Here is an 18307-nt window from a genome sequence, read left to right on the forward strand (position 1 = left end):
AGATGGATATAAGAGGAAGATATATCCGGCATATTATAGGGATAAAGAAATTAAAGTTCTTAGATTCCATAAACATTTATATATATATCATAAAACTCTCTTTTAAAGCTTACGAGTTTACATACTTGTTTACTTGATATGTTGATTGAGTTATTTCTCTTTCTAAAGTATCTTTGTTTTTATTATGTAACTAGTTTTCTGTAAGTAGATATGGATTCATTTTTAAAGGTCAAGTTAACTCTTTTGAATGCAAGTTATGTAATGCAAAGAAAATGTGCTTATTTTCTTTTGTATCCATGAGGCATGATCACAATTACATAGATAATCTTAATAGAGAAAATTCAATATCACAATGAGTTAGGAGATTATATTATTGTTTTTTAATTTGATGTTTATCTTTATATTATAGATATAATAATAAAAAATACCACATAAATTATTTTTAGATTTTTGAGTTGAAGAATCATAGAGTGTGAATAATCTCTAAGTGATTGTAAAGTAAGCATAATGCTATGTTAGTATGTATATACATGACATTAAAATATATAAGTATGATATTTTGTAGTATTAAAAGTATTAACTTATCAATGAATAATAATTTTAATCTTCTTTAGTCATAATGTAATAACATTATTCATTTTAGTATTATTAATTTATTTAATTTGATCTTTAAATATAAATACATGTGAAATATTAAATCTAGATAGGCTTTTGTTTTTTTATCAAAATAAGCTTTCTTTATGCAATGCTTTGCTATTTTCTTTGTCCAATCTATTTTTAGATGGATTTTCTAGCTTTCTGTATCAAAGCAATAGGATCATGTGCAAAACTAGAGAACATGGTAAATAGATAATTTTGTTGTTTCTCCCTCATTCGAAAGTAGAATTTGGAGCAATTGGTGTCATTTGGGAATTTTAGCACGTTTTGGATGTGATATTGATAATAAAATATCATGATTTGCCATATAAAAATCTACACATCTATTGCAACAAGCTTCAAAAGACCTCTTTATTCATAAAACTTTGTAATTTGATATTTTTTAATTAGCATAAGTTATTGTTTTTTGGTCCTACTATATAGTAAACCAAACTGAAATAGTATGGGGAACTCTCGCACACCATCATAAGTAGTAGAAATTGAATAAGAAACATAATAGAAACATCACACATAGTGCATAGAAAATAACAGAGAGGTAGTGTAAAATAGATCACTTCTTCATTCATTCCATTGATACAAAATGACATTCTGCCTGAATAACTATTTTTCTACTAATTCTAAAAAAGAACAAATTTCACATGACAACTAAAGTGCATTTACATCGAAAATAACTAAGCTACAGATCATGTGTGTCTAGTCTAACCAAACCAGTGGTTAACACCTAGCACGGCATGGTGGATGGCTGCAAGGCAACTAAGACTTGAACCCACATATCCCTTAACTAGCACGCATAAGTACTATGGCAAAGCGACTATCTAAGCCCCACCCAGAGCCTTGCGCCTTAAAGTGAGCTATACCAAGCTGCTAAGATCAGAGCCTAGATGCAATACCAAGGGTACTCGAAGCCCTCTTGCATGGTTTCCTAGACAGTGCAATACATAGATAATAAAGGGAAACTAAATGACATGCATAACAAGGGAAAAAGAAATCATGCTGCTTATTCAGTAGAAGTGGAAACAATAATTTCCAAAGTAGGACTAGTAGAGGGATTATCAAAATTCACTGCCTCCCCAACCTAGACATTTTCTACATCCATCTCCTTATCTTGCATGAAAACCACACCAACTGCAACATTGCAGGCATCCACAAAAACATGAAAAGGGAGATGCCCCTTAGGAGGTTGTGCAATAGGTGCAACCACCAACATTTTCTTCAATGCATCAAAAGACTTCTACTAAGAATCTCTCCATACAAAATGTACCCCCTTGGTCAACATGGTAAGTCGGGCACAAATAACAATTAGGTAGCAAAGATACTTGCTATGCCATTTAATCTAACCAACAAACCGCATTACCTCTAAAACTAACTTGGGAGGCTAAACTTTGCTCACCACCTCAATCTTTTGTGGATCAATTGACATGCCATCCTCAGAGATAATATGTCCACGTAGAGCTCCATGCTTAGTTGCAAATACGGACTTGAAAGGATTCAGGGAAAGCCCAAACTAGTGATGCCTTTTAAAACACAACCTAAGATGTTGCAGATGGTCCTCCTTCCCAAATACACATAAATAATCAACAAAAACTTTCATGAAAGTAGTCAAGGTTCAAAAAATTTCTATGCTACCCCCCTGAAACTCTACAAGGCCATTTTTCAGGCCAAAATTCATAAACAGTGCTAATAATGACACCCCATTTCGTTGTGAATGTTCTTTTATCCATGTCCTCTGGATGCATGTGAATCTAGTTGTATCTGAAAAATCCATCAATACATCTAATGACCTGCTATGTCATCAAGTAAAGAATCTGTAAAAGGAAGTGGAAATAGATCTACAATCATGGGTGCATTTAGCTTTCGATAATCCACATATACATGGATTTTCCCGTTCTTTTTTGGAACTACAACAATTGGAAAAGACCAAGTAACCTAACTAATAGCCTTACTGAATCCAACACATAACAATTTATCAAGTTTCTCCTTGACCTATTTTGTATAATTAGGATTCATCTTGTAACAACACTACAATATAGGTTTGGCATCCTTCTACAAATTGATCTCATGTTGACAAATTTTAGGGTCAAGGCTCCCATATTGGTATACTCCCAATCAAAAATATTTGTAAATTCCTTGCACAATGCCAACAACTCTTTCTTAAATTTAGGATCAATAAAAATGCTAACCTTAATAGGTTTAGGGACTTCAACAAAACCCAAATCCCCTTCGTCCACTTCATCTTTTATAACACATGCTGAGTGTCGCATTGTATGTTCGAATTGTGCCTCTACCTCAATTATAGTTTTATTGGCCATTTTCTCATGTTTCTTAGTAGTTTGAAACTCCTTTATTGTCTAATCATAAACATGTTGTGCCTGTAGGATAGAATTCTGCATGTTTGGATCTATTTCCTCAATGTTTGTTTCAGCATGTAAATCTTGCATATCAAAAAGAGCAGAGTATTCTTGTACTATCTTTTCCACATCTATTTCAAAAAAAGGGACTAATATAACGTTAGCTTGGAGGAAAAGATCTTCCTCGTCATCCTCAACTTTGGGATGTAAATTAATTGTCTGGGCCACTATGGGCCGATAGTTGGGTGCTTAACTAGCATCTTGCCTTGAGTACATAGTTTAATCTCTTTTTTTCCATGTAGAATGATCACAAATCCTAAATAGCAATCTTGTTTCATCCTAGTCAACTTAAACTAAGGTCCTCCAAGAAACATTTGATAAGCATCCTCAAACTAATCTATATGCAACACTACAAAAGTCACCTTGAATTTCAAACAAGCAACTTAGATTAACTAATTCATCAAAATGCCTAATGTTTGTAATCTTCATTGATAAGCTATCTTCACCTAAAATGGAGTTGGAGCCAACTTTGAACATCTATGAGATAGGCAAACTACTTCTGGAAGAATATTAACTAAGGATCCACCATCTAAAAGAACTTTAATAAATATCTTTCCCATATACTCCACGTGAACTGTGGGGATTTCATAATCAATCACCAATTGTTGACTAGGGATTACAGCATGATATACAATATCCACGGGTTTTTGACCAGGTTCATGATTACTAAGACTCCCACAATGTTCATTCAACTTGTGCAACAAGTTCTCCTTGAAACCAGGAATCAGGTGGTATAAAACCTATTCAGTTTATCAACTGCAATGATAACATAACTAAGGGGCCTGGAATAATGCTTCAAATCCACCTACTTCAAGTGCTATTTTTTTTGAAACAATAGGTTTCCTAAACTGAAATTCTTCAAGATCTTTCAAGGAATCCTCCTCTTGAACTACATTATCTATTTCTACATGTCTTTCCTAACTCTCAACCATTCTACTTGGGAAACTACTTGATTTCGGACATCTTTTTGCACTTCCCAATCTAAATTATCCTTCTTTTGGGCTCTTGTCATATCCATTGCCTCAACATCATCTTGGCAATCTTCAACTACCATACAAGTGGAACAATCACACTAAAGATGAACTTGTGGAACACCATCCACATTCTGAGCTGATGCCGCCCTAAAATTTAGATCTTCAAGGAATTCCTAAAATAATTTTGTATGCTCATCTTCTGAAAAGTGTGACATGTTTGCCTCCTCTTCAAGAAAATATGTGATAACTACGGCGATTGGGACTAGTGGTTGTAGATGAGGTGCTCTTGCAGACGGTCCTTCATTGTGGTTCTTCACTATCAACATTCTTCCTGTAGCTCTATGCCTAACCCATAGTTCACATTATGGCCCCACAAAATGTCCACCATGGACTCCACATTAGTGACAACCTCCTTATTGTTGCCCCTCCATTAGCTCTCGAGAAGATCAAGGCCATGCTAGTCTATTTAGAAATCTTCGAGGTTCCCTAAACCCCCTTTGCATCCTATTATCTACAACAACATTATGAACTTCTACTGGATGTTGTACTCTAGCAGGTGGCTATGGATTTCTCACATTGGGATTGTACCAACAAGTTTTAGCTTCATGACCACTTCTATTATAGATCTAGCAAACTTTCTTCTATTTCTCAGTCCCAAAAAACTCCTAAAGCTTTCAATCTCTCATCTGTTTCTGATCCAATTTTCTATCAAATTTCTTTTTGGATAGTGATTTTGATTTGGAGGTTTTATGGAAGGACTTCTTACCTTTGGATTTCTTGACATGCTTCTTCTTCTTTTCTTTTGGCCTTCATTATTAAAGTCATCATAGTCTAAATCAGATTCTAAGTCATTATAGTCACTTTCATATTCTAACTCCTCATCATCATCCTCCTCACTATCTGTATCACTTTTTGAATCAGATTCCACATCTGTCTTTTTACAAGTATGAGAAAAACTGAGCCTTTTTTCCATCCATACTATTGTTGCAATCAGAACATTCAAATTTTGCTACGATCTTAACTCCACATTCACAATTGCAACTAAAATCTTACCATTCAATTCCTTCAAGAAGTAATATGTTTGCATATCCAATGACAATTGATTATTGGTATCCAGTCTATTTAACAAATTTTTAAATTGCTAGGCATAGTCTTCCACCAACATCTTTTTCTGTTTAATAGCTTTTATTTTTTCTAAGGTATCACCAAGGGTTTTATCCTTACAGACTGCAACAAGAAAGCATTCTTCAAATCACCATAATTGTTAAATCTGGACAACCCATAGGCATTGAACCAATTCATGAACTTATCTTGCAGAGTGGCTACAAAATGAGTATTTTTAATCTAATAATTGAGAATGACACATGACCGCTTGCAACCCAATGGGTTTAGTTGGTCTGCTTAACTATAGGATTAGATTGAGCCATATTGGTAAGCACTAGTTTCTTAAATGGTTTGGATGCTAACAAATTAAATTGCAAGTGCTTTCTAGGATTAATAATTTGATTCAAAATGTGACTTCCTAAAATAGGCTACTACAAGTGTAATACATCAGGAGGTGTATTCATGAAAGAATCCACATAAGTACCCGAACTTGAAGCCTCTCTTGACAAACTACCAGTTTGCGCTTGCACTTCAGATTGTCTACAATTGTTTCTCCTTGGCCTCGAAGATCCTGGGACAAGCTACAATTCTTCCCATCTGCAGAGAGTGCATGATCACAAAGCCTCTTGCTTTGGAGCATGTAAGAATGACATTTGATGTAAAGGAAAACCACTCCATCATATGCAGATTTGCCAAATGCACCCCTTGATGGGCTACAACTTCCAAAACCACTAACACATCCCATGCATAACAAAGCACTGCATGAACCTGCATCAACATGACATAATTGAATGGATATCTTCCACATTCAGCCTACATTTGTTCCATACAAATAAATCGAGGCAGGATCAGCAAGTGTTTTTTGGTCTTGCTACATACTAAACCAAACACAAACACATCTTGAAAATAGAACAATACAAGGAACTTTGGCACATCATAAACAATAGAACTTGAATAAGAAACATAACAAAAACACCACATATAGTGAGATATAGATGTAAATAGGTATGTAAATCGATATTCCATCATGGTGGATAGCAAACCAAGACCTTGATCATGGGAGAGATTGGGTTCTACTATCTATTTTCTCTCATTCTTTTTTAATGTGTTAAGTTATTTAATTTTTTAAATATTTAATAAGGTTCTTTGTATCTAATATTTGAGATGCTAGATTCACCATGTGATCTACTTCATAACATCTAAAACTAAAACTTGATAAAAATGTAACATAATATTAATACATAAACAAAAACAAATTTATATAGTTTCAAACAAGGAAGAAGGAAACAAAAATACATTTCTATACATGTTTCCCTTTGAGTTCTTTACTATTTCTTCTCTTCAAGATATGAAGAACATATGAAGAATAAGAAAACAAAGAATAAGAAGGCTAAGAAGAAGAAAAATACTAAAATTAAGTTACCTTCTTTTTTGTGGAGAAGATGAAATTGTGAAGAATAAAATATACTCTCCCCATGATAGCTCTCAATCATGACAACTCTCACATGTGAGCTCGTGATTCTCATCTTATGTCTAGTCTATATATCATGCTTTCACAGCTCATCTCTTCTTTCTCCTTTTTTATCTCGAAAAGACATTGAAAATTGAGACAAATTTATGGCAGGTCTAAATATTTATTTGTATTTCAAGTGCATTTAGTATCATGTTGCAAGATGAAGGCAAAACATATAGATACACATTCATATAAATGGGATTGTAGATGCGGTGGTAAGAACACTTCTATCAATTGCATCTACAATCCCATTCTATTGTAGTGAATGCCTTAAATCGCACAAGTAATACATATTAATAGTAAGGCAAAGAGAGAACCTATTAATAACCTCTCCAAAAATAGGATAAGGATGTAATGTGCCCGCCTATCGGCTTTCCAAGCATGTTTTTAGCGGTCCATCGAGAGACAAGTCTAAGCGATGCCGCCCAACACTCCCATGGAATGTCACATGGTTTGTCACCGAGGGTTTCTCGAGTTCGCCTCACAACAAAATGTTCACAGCCGAACCCACTAGGATTGACTTGAAACTTGAGTCCCTAGTGGTCAAGGTCTCTTGACACCATTCTAGCGTCGGGTCTTGGACATCCTACTTTGCGCAGAGATACCCAAGCTGAAGCAGACCTATGCCACACTTGGTTCAAAGAGAATGGGAAGCAAGAGGGATGTGCCGCTCAACCTCTTTGCCTATAGGACATAGTCCCATTCCAGTCCCCTAAAACGATGTGAATTAGAATTCTAACCTAACAAAAAACCTAAAGGTCGAATGATGGTAAAAATTTTGAGAAGTCTCCTAGTTCTCTGGGACCACCCAGCCGTAGGACGGACCCGTCGGAAGTTCCGCCCACCCACTTCCCTTGATAGCTTTAGTTTTCTAATTAGGTCCTATCACATTCATGTGTGACATTCAAAATCAACTTTCTTAATTAGGCCTTTTAGGGAACAGGGTTCGTTTATGTAATTTATGGCACCGACACGAATACAGAGCAAGTAGTCCTTTTGACAAACAAGTTCCTTAACCTATCTTCAAGTTAATCTTTGTCTCCTGCCCATGGATTTTGAGTTTTAAGAGCATAAGAGAAGATGACTTAGTCGAAGACTGGGATAGGGGGAATTGAGCTAACTCTCTCCCTTGTAGCCTCTCGGGGTAACTCCTCTCTCTCTCTCTCTCTCTCTCTCTCTCTCTCTCTCTCTCTCTCTCTCTCTCTCTCTCTCTCTCTCTCTCAACCTCTCGAGGTCTCCTCGTGCTCCCTTGTGCCTTCCCATGCCTCATGTTTATAGTAAATTAGAGAAGAGGGGATATGGCTGAGAAAAAGAGCTATTTATGGAGGGGATCTTGGAAAAATCAATGATCTGGTGCTCAAATCATAAATTTGATGGTTCCATTGGCTCCGAAAGGGGAGTAAAACTCCAAGACACTTAAGATACTTGCGTAGGAATCTTTCATATCACTCCTTCTTTCTCTCCCTGTTCAAAGTGTTGTCTACTGCCTATAAACTGCAATTGCAGTGCACACCTACATGCATGCATGCTCACACTGTGTGTGTGTGAACACTAGCTTGCATTAAGATGACATGTTATCTTACATCTTGCATATATTGTTATTAAAAGAGAGAAAAGTGTATATGGTTTGGAATCCTCATTCTTTTAATTATTTTATGGAGAGTGGGCAATATCTCCAAATGATGCAAAACAACATTTGTGTCATTTATAGTGACTTATTTAAATTCATTTAGCTTGCATTTCCTATTTGGTCCTACTTTGAGTATCATGTTTTAAACATATTATAAATGTGTGAGATATAACTTTCAGACAAGAAAAGTATATTTAATGTGAGGAAAGTTGGCAAGACTTTTCAACTTTCTTGTTAGATAAACTTTATTAGATTATATACTTTGAGACTCATGTTACTCAATATGTTAGTAAACATGGCATCCAAGAAAATGTTTGTAGAAATACCTTTCATATTTCATTATCAAGCATCATACATGTCTCTCTTTCTTCAATGCTTACCAAACAAAAAATAGAGTTTGATGATTGACTTTGATAATAATGCTACTCATTACTTGAATAAAGATGTGACTAAAGAAGTTGTTACTAGAAAAGTTTGATGTGTCTTAGCATATAAAAATATTTTGAAATGTACATGTCTTCTTTCTTTGATGACATTGATAAAGATTGACCAAAGTTTAAAAAAAGCATGAGTTCTAGAAGTTAGAGAGAATTAAGGTAACTCTGGATGGTGCTATGTTCAATTCTTTTTGGGTAATGCAAAGTTCTCTTTTGAGATGTACTGCCAGTGCTACTCAAGGTTCGCACTTAGACGCTCAGTTAACTCAACCCATGCACCAACCATTGAGCTACTAGGCCACTATCTGTAAGTAAGTTATAACATTGTGTGGAATGATAGTTTGCCTCCTTAGAGTCCCTCCACATGAAGGTCCATAGACCTATGCATTGGTTGGGGTAGACTTCCATATTTTTGTCCATGTGCAAGTTGATGCATGCCGTGGACCTAAGGTTGTAACGGCAAATGTGAGGAATGAGAATATGTTTGCACCACAATGATCAATGATGATGCTTACAAAGTCAATAAGTTGTTGCCACATCATCCACACTTGTATGTAGAAAGCTTGGTACCTCGTTTTGGAGGGTACTACTGTGACTTCATCTTCTGCACATACTAAGACTGGTTACACATCAAGCTACGGATGGACATGTAGTGGAATCATAGCGGAGAGTTTTAAAACCAGTGGGCTAAGCTACTTTAGTGCCATATATAGGTGTAGGTTTGGTTTGTAAGCAATAAAACAGATATATTGCACACAACCCCAATTGTTCGGGGCTATGTGTAACCATCCTAAGTTGAAATTTCACAGTCGTGCACCTTTGTCCGGATAGAGTTGACTTGCTCAGATCGAAGGGATGTGGAAGTGTCATGGCTCTTACTGAGGACTAGCTTAACTCGCGCTAGAGTACTCTTGGGGTAGAGTCAAGTGGGTGGGTCTGTCACCACTCTTATGTGATTGTGTGCGTCTGTTATTTTTGTTCTTTGAAGTTTGGATATGAAGGTGGCCCATATACGATCTGGCAGGCAACTCAGGTCTGAGGTGAGGGCGTTGCGGGACCCTTCGGGGCTTTTGGCAGGTCGACCACACGGTGTGCACCGTGTGGGCATCTCTGAACTCTGAAGACTCGGGAGTCGGCAATACCCCCCGCCGCCCGCGGCCCGCCCCCTTCCTTCTCTCTTTCTCTCTCTGTCTGTGTCTGTGTCTATCTGTCTCATATATTTAAGAGTATCGGATCCATCGACGGTCGGGGACTGTCCACTGGGTTGTCGTGCTCTGGCGGCTGTCTGTATTTAACTCTCTTCTTCTTCTTCTTCTCTCTCACTCTCTCTCTGCCTCAGTTTTGGCCAATATCTGGCTCCCCTCTCATGGCCTCATTCTCTCTTGAAGAATTTGTGGGCAATGGGGCCCTGCGCGAGCTCCTCCCCACCCTTGTCGAGGAAGGCTGGGACGACGTCCCCACCCTCAAGATGATGAGCGCCGACGACATGGAAGCTCACAAACTCACTCAGCAGCAGCGGGTAAGGCTAAAAATCGCTCTCGTTATGTTGCTCAAAGATGTTAAAGATGAAAACCTGTTGATGAATTCTTCTTCTACCTGTCAATGAATTCATTGTTGATCTGTTAATGAATTCGTTGTCAACTCTGTTAATGAATTCGTCTTCAATCTCGTATCTTTTATGTGTTCGTGAATTTGTCGTCTATTCATCAATGAAATGTTCTTTAATCTGTTAATGAATTCATCCTCAATTTGCTCCATGGACATCACAAATTGATTTTCATCAGTCTTCCAGTTCATCCATCTTCAGTCTGTCAGTCTATTCATCTTCATGTCAATGAATATCATTTATAATCCCCATCTTCCGTCTGTTCAATGAAATTCTTGTACCATGTTTCGTGTCATGACCTTAGGATATATCATTTATAATCCCCATCTTCAGTCTGTTCAATGAAATTCTTGTACCATGTTTCCTGTCATGACCTTAGGATGCGTTGGAAATCCGCACATACCTCCATGACCGCTCTCTCATGCAATATGCTGATACGCTGGAAGCCTCTGGACATGGACTGCCTGAGCTTGTCAATACCAGCCCTGCCATCTTGAGTTCACGGTTTGGCATGAAGAGGGGCCATGTCGCCCGGTTCATTGATCACACTTCTGCATGCGGTGTTACCCTTCCCCCATCCCTCACCCTGCCTGCAAGGAGAAGGTTAAGCGGCTCAACAATGAGATCTATGGATGCAAGCAGTGATAACTCCAGCTCACGCGCATTCTCTGTCAAGAATGTCCCAAGCCCTCCTCCCTCAATAGTGGGTGGGAACTCCACCACATCCTCAACAAGCAGCTCAGAACAGTCGTTGGACAACAGATCACCCGAGGCTAGGCATGATTTATCAACCTTTAAAGCTAACAAAGTCAAGCAGACACCACTGGCAACTGCTCCCGCTCCAGTCTTCAAAGGCACAGTGGCTGCAGCTCCTTCTGAGCCTAGGCTATGTGGATTTGTTAAGCCACCCCCAGTTCCTGATGATGTTGCTGCCCTGTCAGTGCTTGAGAAAATCACAGTGCAAAGGGTGGCTCCAGAATACAGGCCAGGAGTTAATCCATGGGGAGATGGAGAATTGAAGGTACCTCCACCCATGAAAGCTTCTGATATATGGAGTTCAAAACCTACCATTATCTTCTGCATACGGCGTCCTGGGTGAGTGTCTCGACACATGCACACTTCAAGTCTCTCCTTTGTTCTGCATACATCATCATAGCTAACTGTTCACATTCACACACACACACATCCTCCTTTTTATGTCAACCTGGGTGAGCGTCTTTGGCTTACATGCACACACACATTTTCTTTCTTTGTTATGCATAAGTTGTCCTGGGTGTGTCCCTGAATCCTAGCACACTCTCTCTCTTTCTTTTTATCTGAGGTGCAAATTCTTTGCTGGTTGAGCATGTTATTCAAACATTCTGTGTACTATGGTTTAGCAAAAGCCACTGCCCCTTAGCTTATGCAATTGTGACTGCCCTCCAGATGCGTTATGTGTCGAGCAGAAGCTCACCAGCTTTACTCAAGAAAGCCAATCTTTGATGCCTTGGGTGTGCAACTGGTAGCTGTTCTAAACGAGCTCATAGATTCCGAGGTACGTCCTCCCTTTCATTTCTATTTATTTTTGTTCCATTCTGTTCTTTCAGCTATATAAGATTGTGGACAATGGGATGTTTGAGCCTATAGCATGAGGGTGGAAAACAGGTGCCTTTGACATTTTGAGCTGGGTAGGATGTTCTCAACCTATTGGAAATTGTGTGCTGTTGAGATTTGCATTAATTCTTCACCTGTGTCATATTACTGGCCATTTACTTGGTAGCATGTTCTAGACCAATTGGAAGTTCTGTGCCAGAGAGATCCACAGCAGTTCATCTGTGTTTCCATTGTGTGCTTGGAGAGTTCAAGTATGGCATAGTTCCACTGTCAATTGATATGTTACTGGCATCTAAAATGTGTGGACATGTGTGCCTATACATGCTTGGCAGGTAAGATCATTCTGGCCTCGATTTTGGGGTGGCATGGTATTGGTTGACAAGAATCGTGAGTTTTTTAAAGCACTGGGAGGTGGAGTCCTCCCCAAAGATAGCTTTATCATGGGCTTCGTCTGCAACCCGGTGGCCAGAGCAAATTACAAGCGTGCCAAAGCTACAGGGATTGGAAACAATCTTAATGGCGACGGAACAATAAAGGGTGGCCTGCTTATCATGAGGCCAGGAAAGGGTGGAGCTGCTTATCAGTTTGTGGAAAGGAATTTTGGGGACTGGGCACCCCTTGAAGAAGTTTTAGAAGTCTGCGCGAAACTGCAAACGGTATCCATCTTCCCAACAATATGTTCCTGATCTGTGCAAGTAGTGAAGGGGTTAAGTTTGAACATTCAAGGATTCTAACCAGTTTTGCTGTCAAAAGATTTCTGTATTTTGAGTGCTTGAAAAAGCCCCTTTTTGATACTATAAGATGGTAGCTATGAAAATGCCACTAAACTGTGGTTTGGTTTCATGCTTTTACAGAGAACTGATACCATTGTGGAAGAGTCGCCTATTGAATATTATATGGACAGATATTGAGATCATATGGACTGACACCATGTACTTGTGTAGGTATTGTATATTAGCCATGTTATAGTCTCACATACATCCAAAATATCTGGAGTTTCTTACAACATAATCCCATTCATCCCCCATAACCACAGCAGAAAGACTTTTTTCCAGCTTATGCAGCTTGGGGATGTTCAGCAGTCTTCATCAATTTTGAAAGCAAATTCTGATACCATCATCATGAGTGTGTTTGGTCCTTGAATGAGAGTGTAAACCATAGGAGACTCTCTCTCTCTCTCTCTGTCCGAATTCTCTAAGACTTATCTTGTTCTTGGGGAAAGTAAAACAACACACCAACACATTATTCTAAACATGACTTCTCTTGTTCTTGGGGAAAGTTAACAACAAACAACCAACACATTATTCTAAACATTGAATAAGAAGGTACCAAGTGGACAAGAAAGTGTTTTGTAATGTGCTACATGTGAAGGAATGTGTTGCTGGACATATGGTAGTTATTAGTTGTTACATCTTTGCCATGTGAATTAATTCTCTAGCATATGTAAGAGTCATTTTTGCATTTGACCTTCTCTACAATTATTAGCATGTCAAAATTCTAACATTTCGAAAACGTCTATGTGTTGCCTAAGGATCTTCATTTGTTGGTTTATATCCCATGTACCTCACACAACTGTGACTAACCATGAACATTGCATGAGGATTATATTATTTGCACATTTACTCCAAACAGTTGTTTTGAGGAGATATAATCACTTAAAGTTTGCTAACACATTCTCTAAAAATTCTCTCTATTCTAAGAGGGTCCATGCATGCATATATAGAAGTCTCAAGTTGATTGTGCAATGTACATATCGCATGGCTGCCCACCCTAACTTAAATCCTTTTGTGGGGATCTCACCTACCAAGGCAATTTAAGTGGTGAAATGTGTTATTGATAGAGGGCAACATGATACGCCAATAGAAAGGAAGCATCAAGTTTGTGTGAATGTGGTTCGAGCTTGATTATGTAGTGTTGATAGTGATACAAATTTTAGCATTGGCTTGGTGGAAGTTGAAATTTGAATAATGGTATGAATTACTATGCCTCCAATCAAATTTAAGTGGAGCTTTAGCTTTCTACTAAGTTGAGTGTTTGCACAACAAAATGTTGAGATTACTCAAGTGTCATGATGCTTCATAGTTACTGGGAAAAAAAGTTTTTGGGTTTTTTGTTGAGATTATTAAGTGTCATGAACACACGAGGTGAACTCTTTAAAAAGAAATGGGAAAAGGGAAAAAGAAAATGAAGGTCGATCAATAATTAGATTGGTTGTCAACCTCATGATCCTGAAACCCCCTACATGACTAGTCTCTCCTCATCCTTAACCCCCATCCCACCCAAAAAAAAAAAAACGAAAGGAACTCTATAAAGGTGGTCCCATCTCCACCTTTGAATAGTGCCCCCTTCCTCTCTCAAAGACGTATGCACATGCATGCATGTGCGTGTGCAAGTGTGCATGTGCCTACGCAAATGTGAGGAGATATACAAAACATTAGCTTTGATATAGAAAAGCACTAAAGTAAGCAATAGTATAAACTCCAAGAGTAGAAGTTCCACGGAAAAAGGCAACAAAAGTCTTGATGATTGTAGAGGCATAACATAAAAATCTTAAGATATTGCATATTTCTTCACTTGCTAAAAAGCAGGACAGCTATAGGAATGAAAAAACAAATTGCAAGTTTTTATTAATATGGAAACATACTTGAATTCACACCATGTAACTTTGTGCAAAATCACATATTTATGAATATAGAGACATACTTGAATTCACACTGTGTAACTTTGCACAAAATCACTTGGGAATTCTTAAATTGTCATTGTATCATGTAGGAGTTTGATATGTACACGCTTTGATAGATAATTTTGGGTAATATCCGACACTTAATCCTACATACATTCATCATCATCACCATCATTATCACCACAACTTCAACCTTCATCCTCAACATGGTTGCTTGCAGATCAAAGACCAAAGACCTCATCTTCTTGATTTTAGAATATACCATGATATATGTTGATAAATATCATTTCTTATACAAAAACTAGTGCTTATATTTGCTTGATTAATTCCATATCCAAGCATGTTGGGAGGGATTTCTCTATTAATTGCATATACAAGCATACTAGGACGACTTACTCTATTAAGGGCTTGTGCAACATATCATTGTTGTGATTCTTCATACTCATGTGATGCACCCCTTCCCACCACAATATGCTACTAAACAAAGCTTAGTAAACCACAATAGCTTTGTAAGCAATAAGCAAGATCAATAGTTACAAAGTAGCTCTTAGATTAGCTTTGCACACTACTTCCAATACACAAATCACCAATTGTGTCCCACTACATGTGATCCTCTCTCATTGTTGGGAGAAATGACAATGATTATTGTAATGCTCCTCTTGCTAAGAGAAATAATAAGGATGGTTGAAATGCTACTCTTTTGCAACTTCCTACAAATGTATGGATCACCATGGAGACCAAGACTTTTGCACTACCATGACATTCGTCACATACCTATGAGAAATCCACATATGTCACATATAATCAAGCATCCATGTCTCACTGAAAGAGGCATACCTATGAGAAATTTGCATATGTCACATATAATCAAGCATCCATGTCTCACTAAAAGAGGCATAGTGACCATTAGGCTACTCACATTCCATAATCCAAATGAAATTAACTTTTAATCTTCTTTTTCACCTACATTCATCCTTTAGAAAGTTATTAGTAAAAGCTATGAAGAGAAGCAGCATATGGGTCATAGTAGCTTCCCTTAATAATCTTACACTATAGATTGATCATTATTGTATGCATTGTAAATGGTGATGTCAAGTGCACTAATTTGGTAGTGCATTCCACATTCTAGCTTGTCTTGATCTTGAAATGGCTACCAATAGTACTTCTTCCCCCAAATCTTGATGGTTATATAGCATATCAAAGAGCATAAGTACACTCTCACTTTCAATGGTAGTCATTATCTTGCATTTTTCTAACACTTAATAAGGTTTACCTTTGTATGGTTCGATTTTAGCATTACTTGGCACAAGCTTGGGATGTCCAATTTTGCTTTAAGAATCATTAATAAGGGTATCACGATCTGCACCTCCACAATGAGAATGTCCAATGTGCACTCTCATTCACCCATTTGTCCCAAGCATCATGGGTAAGGGTGTTATGATTTGCACATCCATGAATGAGAGCATTGAATGTGCACTCTTTCTTTGCAATCAACCTCACCCCAACTAAGTGGCAATAGTGTTGGTTCATCTTTGGTATCAATATCTATTATGTTTACAACTCTTACAAAGTCTTCCATGTTTTTTCTAACATTAGCAAGGGTACACTCTCAATCTTGCTTTTGGATTCCAAGCTTGATTCTACAGTGACATAATGTACAAGTGCCGATGGTGTTGAGTCTTCAACACTCAACTTAGCATTAGTCCGTTCATATTCTTCCTTAAATGGTAGTCCAAGGTACTATGATATGCACAGAATCTCATTCTTCCTATCAAAAGGGAATGAAGGCATTTGGCTCGCTAATTGTGGAAACCTATTCTGTGTCCCAACACAATCTATGATATAGCATCTAGATTTACAAAAGAGGTTTTCCAAGTTTACATTTCTATGTGCACTACCTCTATCCTATCACCAATGAATACTAGACTATCACCCCTATCTTCTATGAGTCTTGCATTCCTCATCCAAGGTCTTCCTAGTAGAAGATCCTAATCAATGTCATTCATTACCACAAGGGTGATTGTAAATTATACTTATATGATTATCAATGGTTGATCCTTTAGAACTCTAGTGGGTTTAACTTTTGATCCATCAACTAGAGGCAAGTCAAAGTGTACATCTTTGATGGGTGAACTCAATCCCATACATCTAGCACTCATATGTTGATTGTGCTAACTCTAGCACGTGAATCTATGATTTCTTTTCTCGTAGTATCTCTTGAGGCTAGAACCAAAAAAACTATGTGCCTCAATTCCTTCCCAAAATTGATTGAATACTAATGCATCTAGGGTTTGCCTTGGTGTTGGATTTGGTGTCTACAAGCTAGGCTAGACTTCTCTTTACAATGCATGCTTCTTCTTTCTTACCTTAGATCCATTCCTTAAAGACTTTTCCCTTAAGTAATCCTCCCATTGGAATGGTGAGACTAAATGAAGCAATCTCATTATCACACTTGCATATACCCCTTCAAATTGGTTTAGTGTATGCCACCTACAAGTGTAGTGATAGATAGTGCGTGGTAAGGCTCTTCACGCTCAAGAGGGATGGTATTAGGATCTTCAAATGATTTGGCTCTACTAGATCTGTAGTTGTATTCATGCTTAAGAGCCCATAATCATTGTTGTCCATCTCTATTATTACCACTAACAAGTTTTGTGCTTCCTTGACTTACTCTTTGGATAGTTTTTTAGATGTTAATGGGGTTGGTCTAGATACACTCCCCACATTTGATATAGTTGTCTTAGCAAGCTCAGTCATCTTGCATTCATGGGGTTGGTCTAGATACACTCCCCACATTTGATATAGTTGTCTTAGCAAACTCGATCATCTTGCATTAACTGTTTAGAATGAGCTTTTCATAAGCTTTTATTTTCATCATTTTCTTGGATTTCTTCTTCCCAATGATGAGCAAATCACCATTGATGGCCCTGGTAGCCTTGTGCTTGCTCACTTGCTATGAGCTCTAGTTTTAGTTTTCAAAGAAATAGGGCTTGGCCCTTACATAGTCATTTCAACTCTAAAGAAATTCAAGGGTGTACATGGTACTATGGCTTTACTTATGAAAGTTCTCCCTCTAGGGAAATTAGGGTAAAAATGAATAATTCCATATTTGCAACATCTACCTTGTTCTTTGTCTTCTAGTTTTTCAGACATCTAAAGAGATGTGAGAAGACATGGCAAAACTCTAGCATGCTAACTTTTCTCAAACTTTTCAAATGTGTATATCTCTACCTTGACCTAGTACAATGAGTGGCATAGGTTAATAATCTATAACAAAAGGGTAAAGTAGGATACAATGTACATGCTAATGGGTCGATTTAATACTCTGCTAACAAATACTATATGTTTGATATCTAGATAATATTTGAGTTAAGACATTCATAAATTCTCATATACAAATAGTAAGTTACCTTTTTCAAAAAATCTTAAGTTGCAAACATTTGATCTCTTGAATCTCTAAGCTTCTAAATCACTTCATTGTCACACTTTAAAAAAATGGGAGACATATAAGCTTATTAGATCTTCATAGATTGGACCATGGATTTAAACCAATAGAGGCTACTTACTCAAGTTTTACCTTAGATTTTCTTAAACTTCTTATACCCTACATTAAAAGGTCCCTCTCATGCACACTCACACACATATTCACACACATCTTCTCTCTCTCTCTCTCTCTCATGTTTGACCACTACCTTGTCTCGT

The 18307-nt window shown here is 37.6% G+C and overlaps 1 protein-coding gene and 1 pseudogene across 1 annotated transcript; both read left to right on the forward strand.

The window, feature by feature from the left end:
• The window catches only part of LOC148027013 (uncharacterized), a 93208-nt pseudogene extending 83364 nt beyond the window's left edge, over positions 1–9844 (forward strand).
• Positions 9775–13402, forward strand: LOC148027014 (uncharacterized). Its single transcript, XM_087691563.1, has 5 exons — positions 9775–10242; positions 10709–11424; positions 11755–11863; positions 12255–12578; positions 12777–13402. Exons 1-5 carry the CDS (start codon positions 10090–10092, stop codon positions 12831–12833), a joined length of 1359 nt encoding a protein of 452 aa, XP_087547689.1. The 5' UTR covers positions 9775–10089; the 3' UTR covers positions 12834–13402.
• The last annotated feature ends 4905 nt before the right edge of the window (positions 13403–18307 follow it).

This window comes from Lygodium microphyllum, chromosome 13 (genome assembly GCF_053477565.2).
Source record: "Lygodium microphyllum isolate KBCC chromosome 13, Lygodium_microphyllum_v1.1.10, whole genome shotgun sequence".
Classification (NCBI taxonomy): Eukaryota; Viridiplantae; Streptophyta; class Polypodiopsida; order Schizaeales; family Lygodiaceae; genus Lygodium; species Lygodium microphyllum.

Bases quoted from the DNA above. Each gene is read 5' to 3' on its own strand.
- LOC148027014 (XM_087691563.1), top strand. From the start codon at position 10,090: ATGGCCTCATTCTCTCTTGAAGAATTTGTGGGCAATGGGGCCCTGCGC. The intron at 11,425-11,754 runs GTGAGTGTCTCG...ACTGCCCTCCAG, and splicing joins TTCTGCATACGGCGTCCTGG to ATGCGTTATGTGTCGAGCAG. The intron at 11,864-12,254 runs GTACGTCCTCCC...CATGCTTGGCAG, and splicing joins ACGAGCTCATAGATTCCGAG to GTAAGATCATTCTGGCCTCG.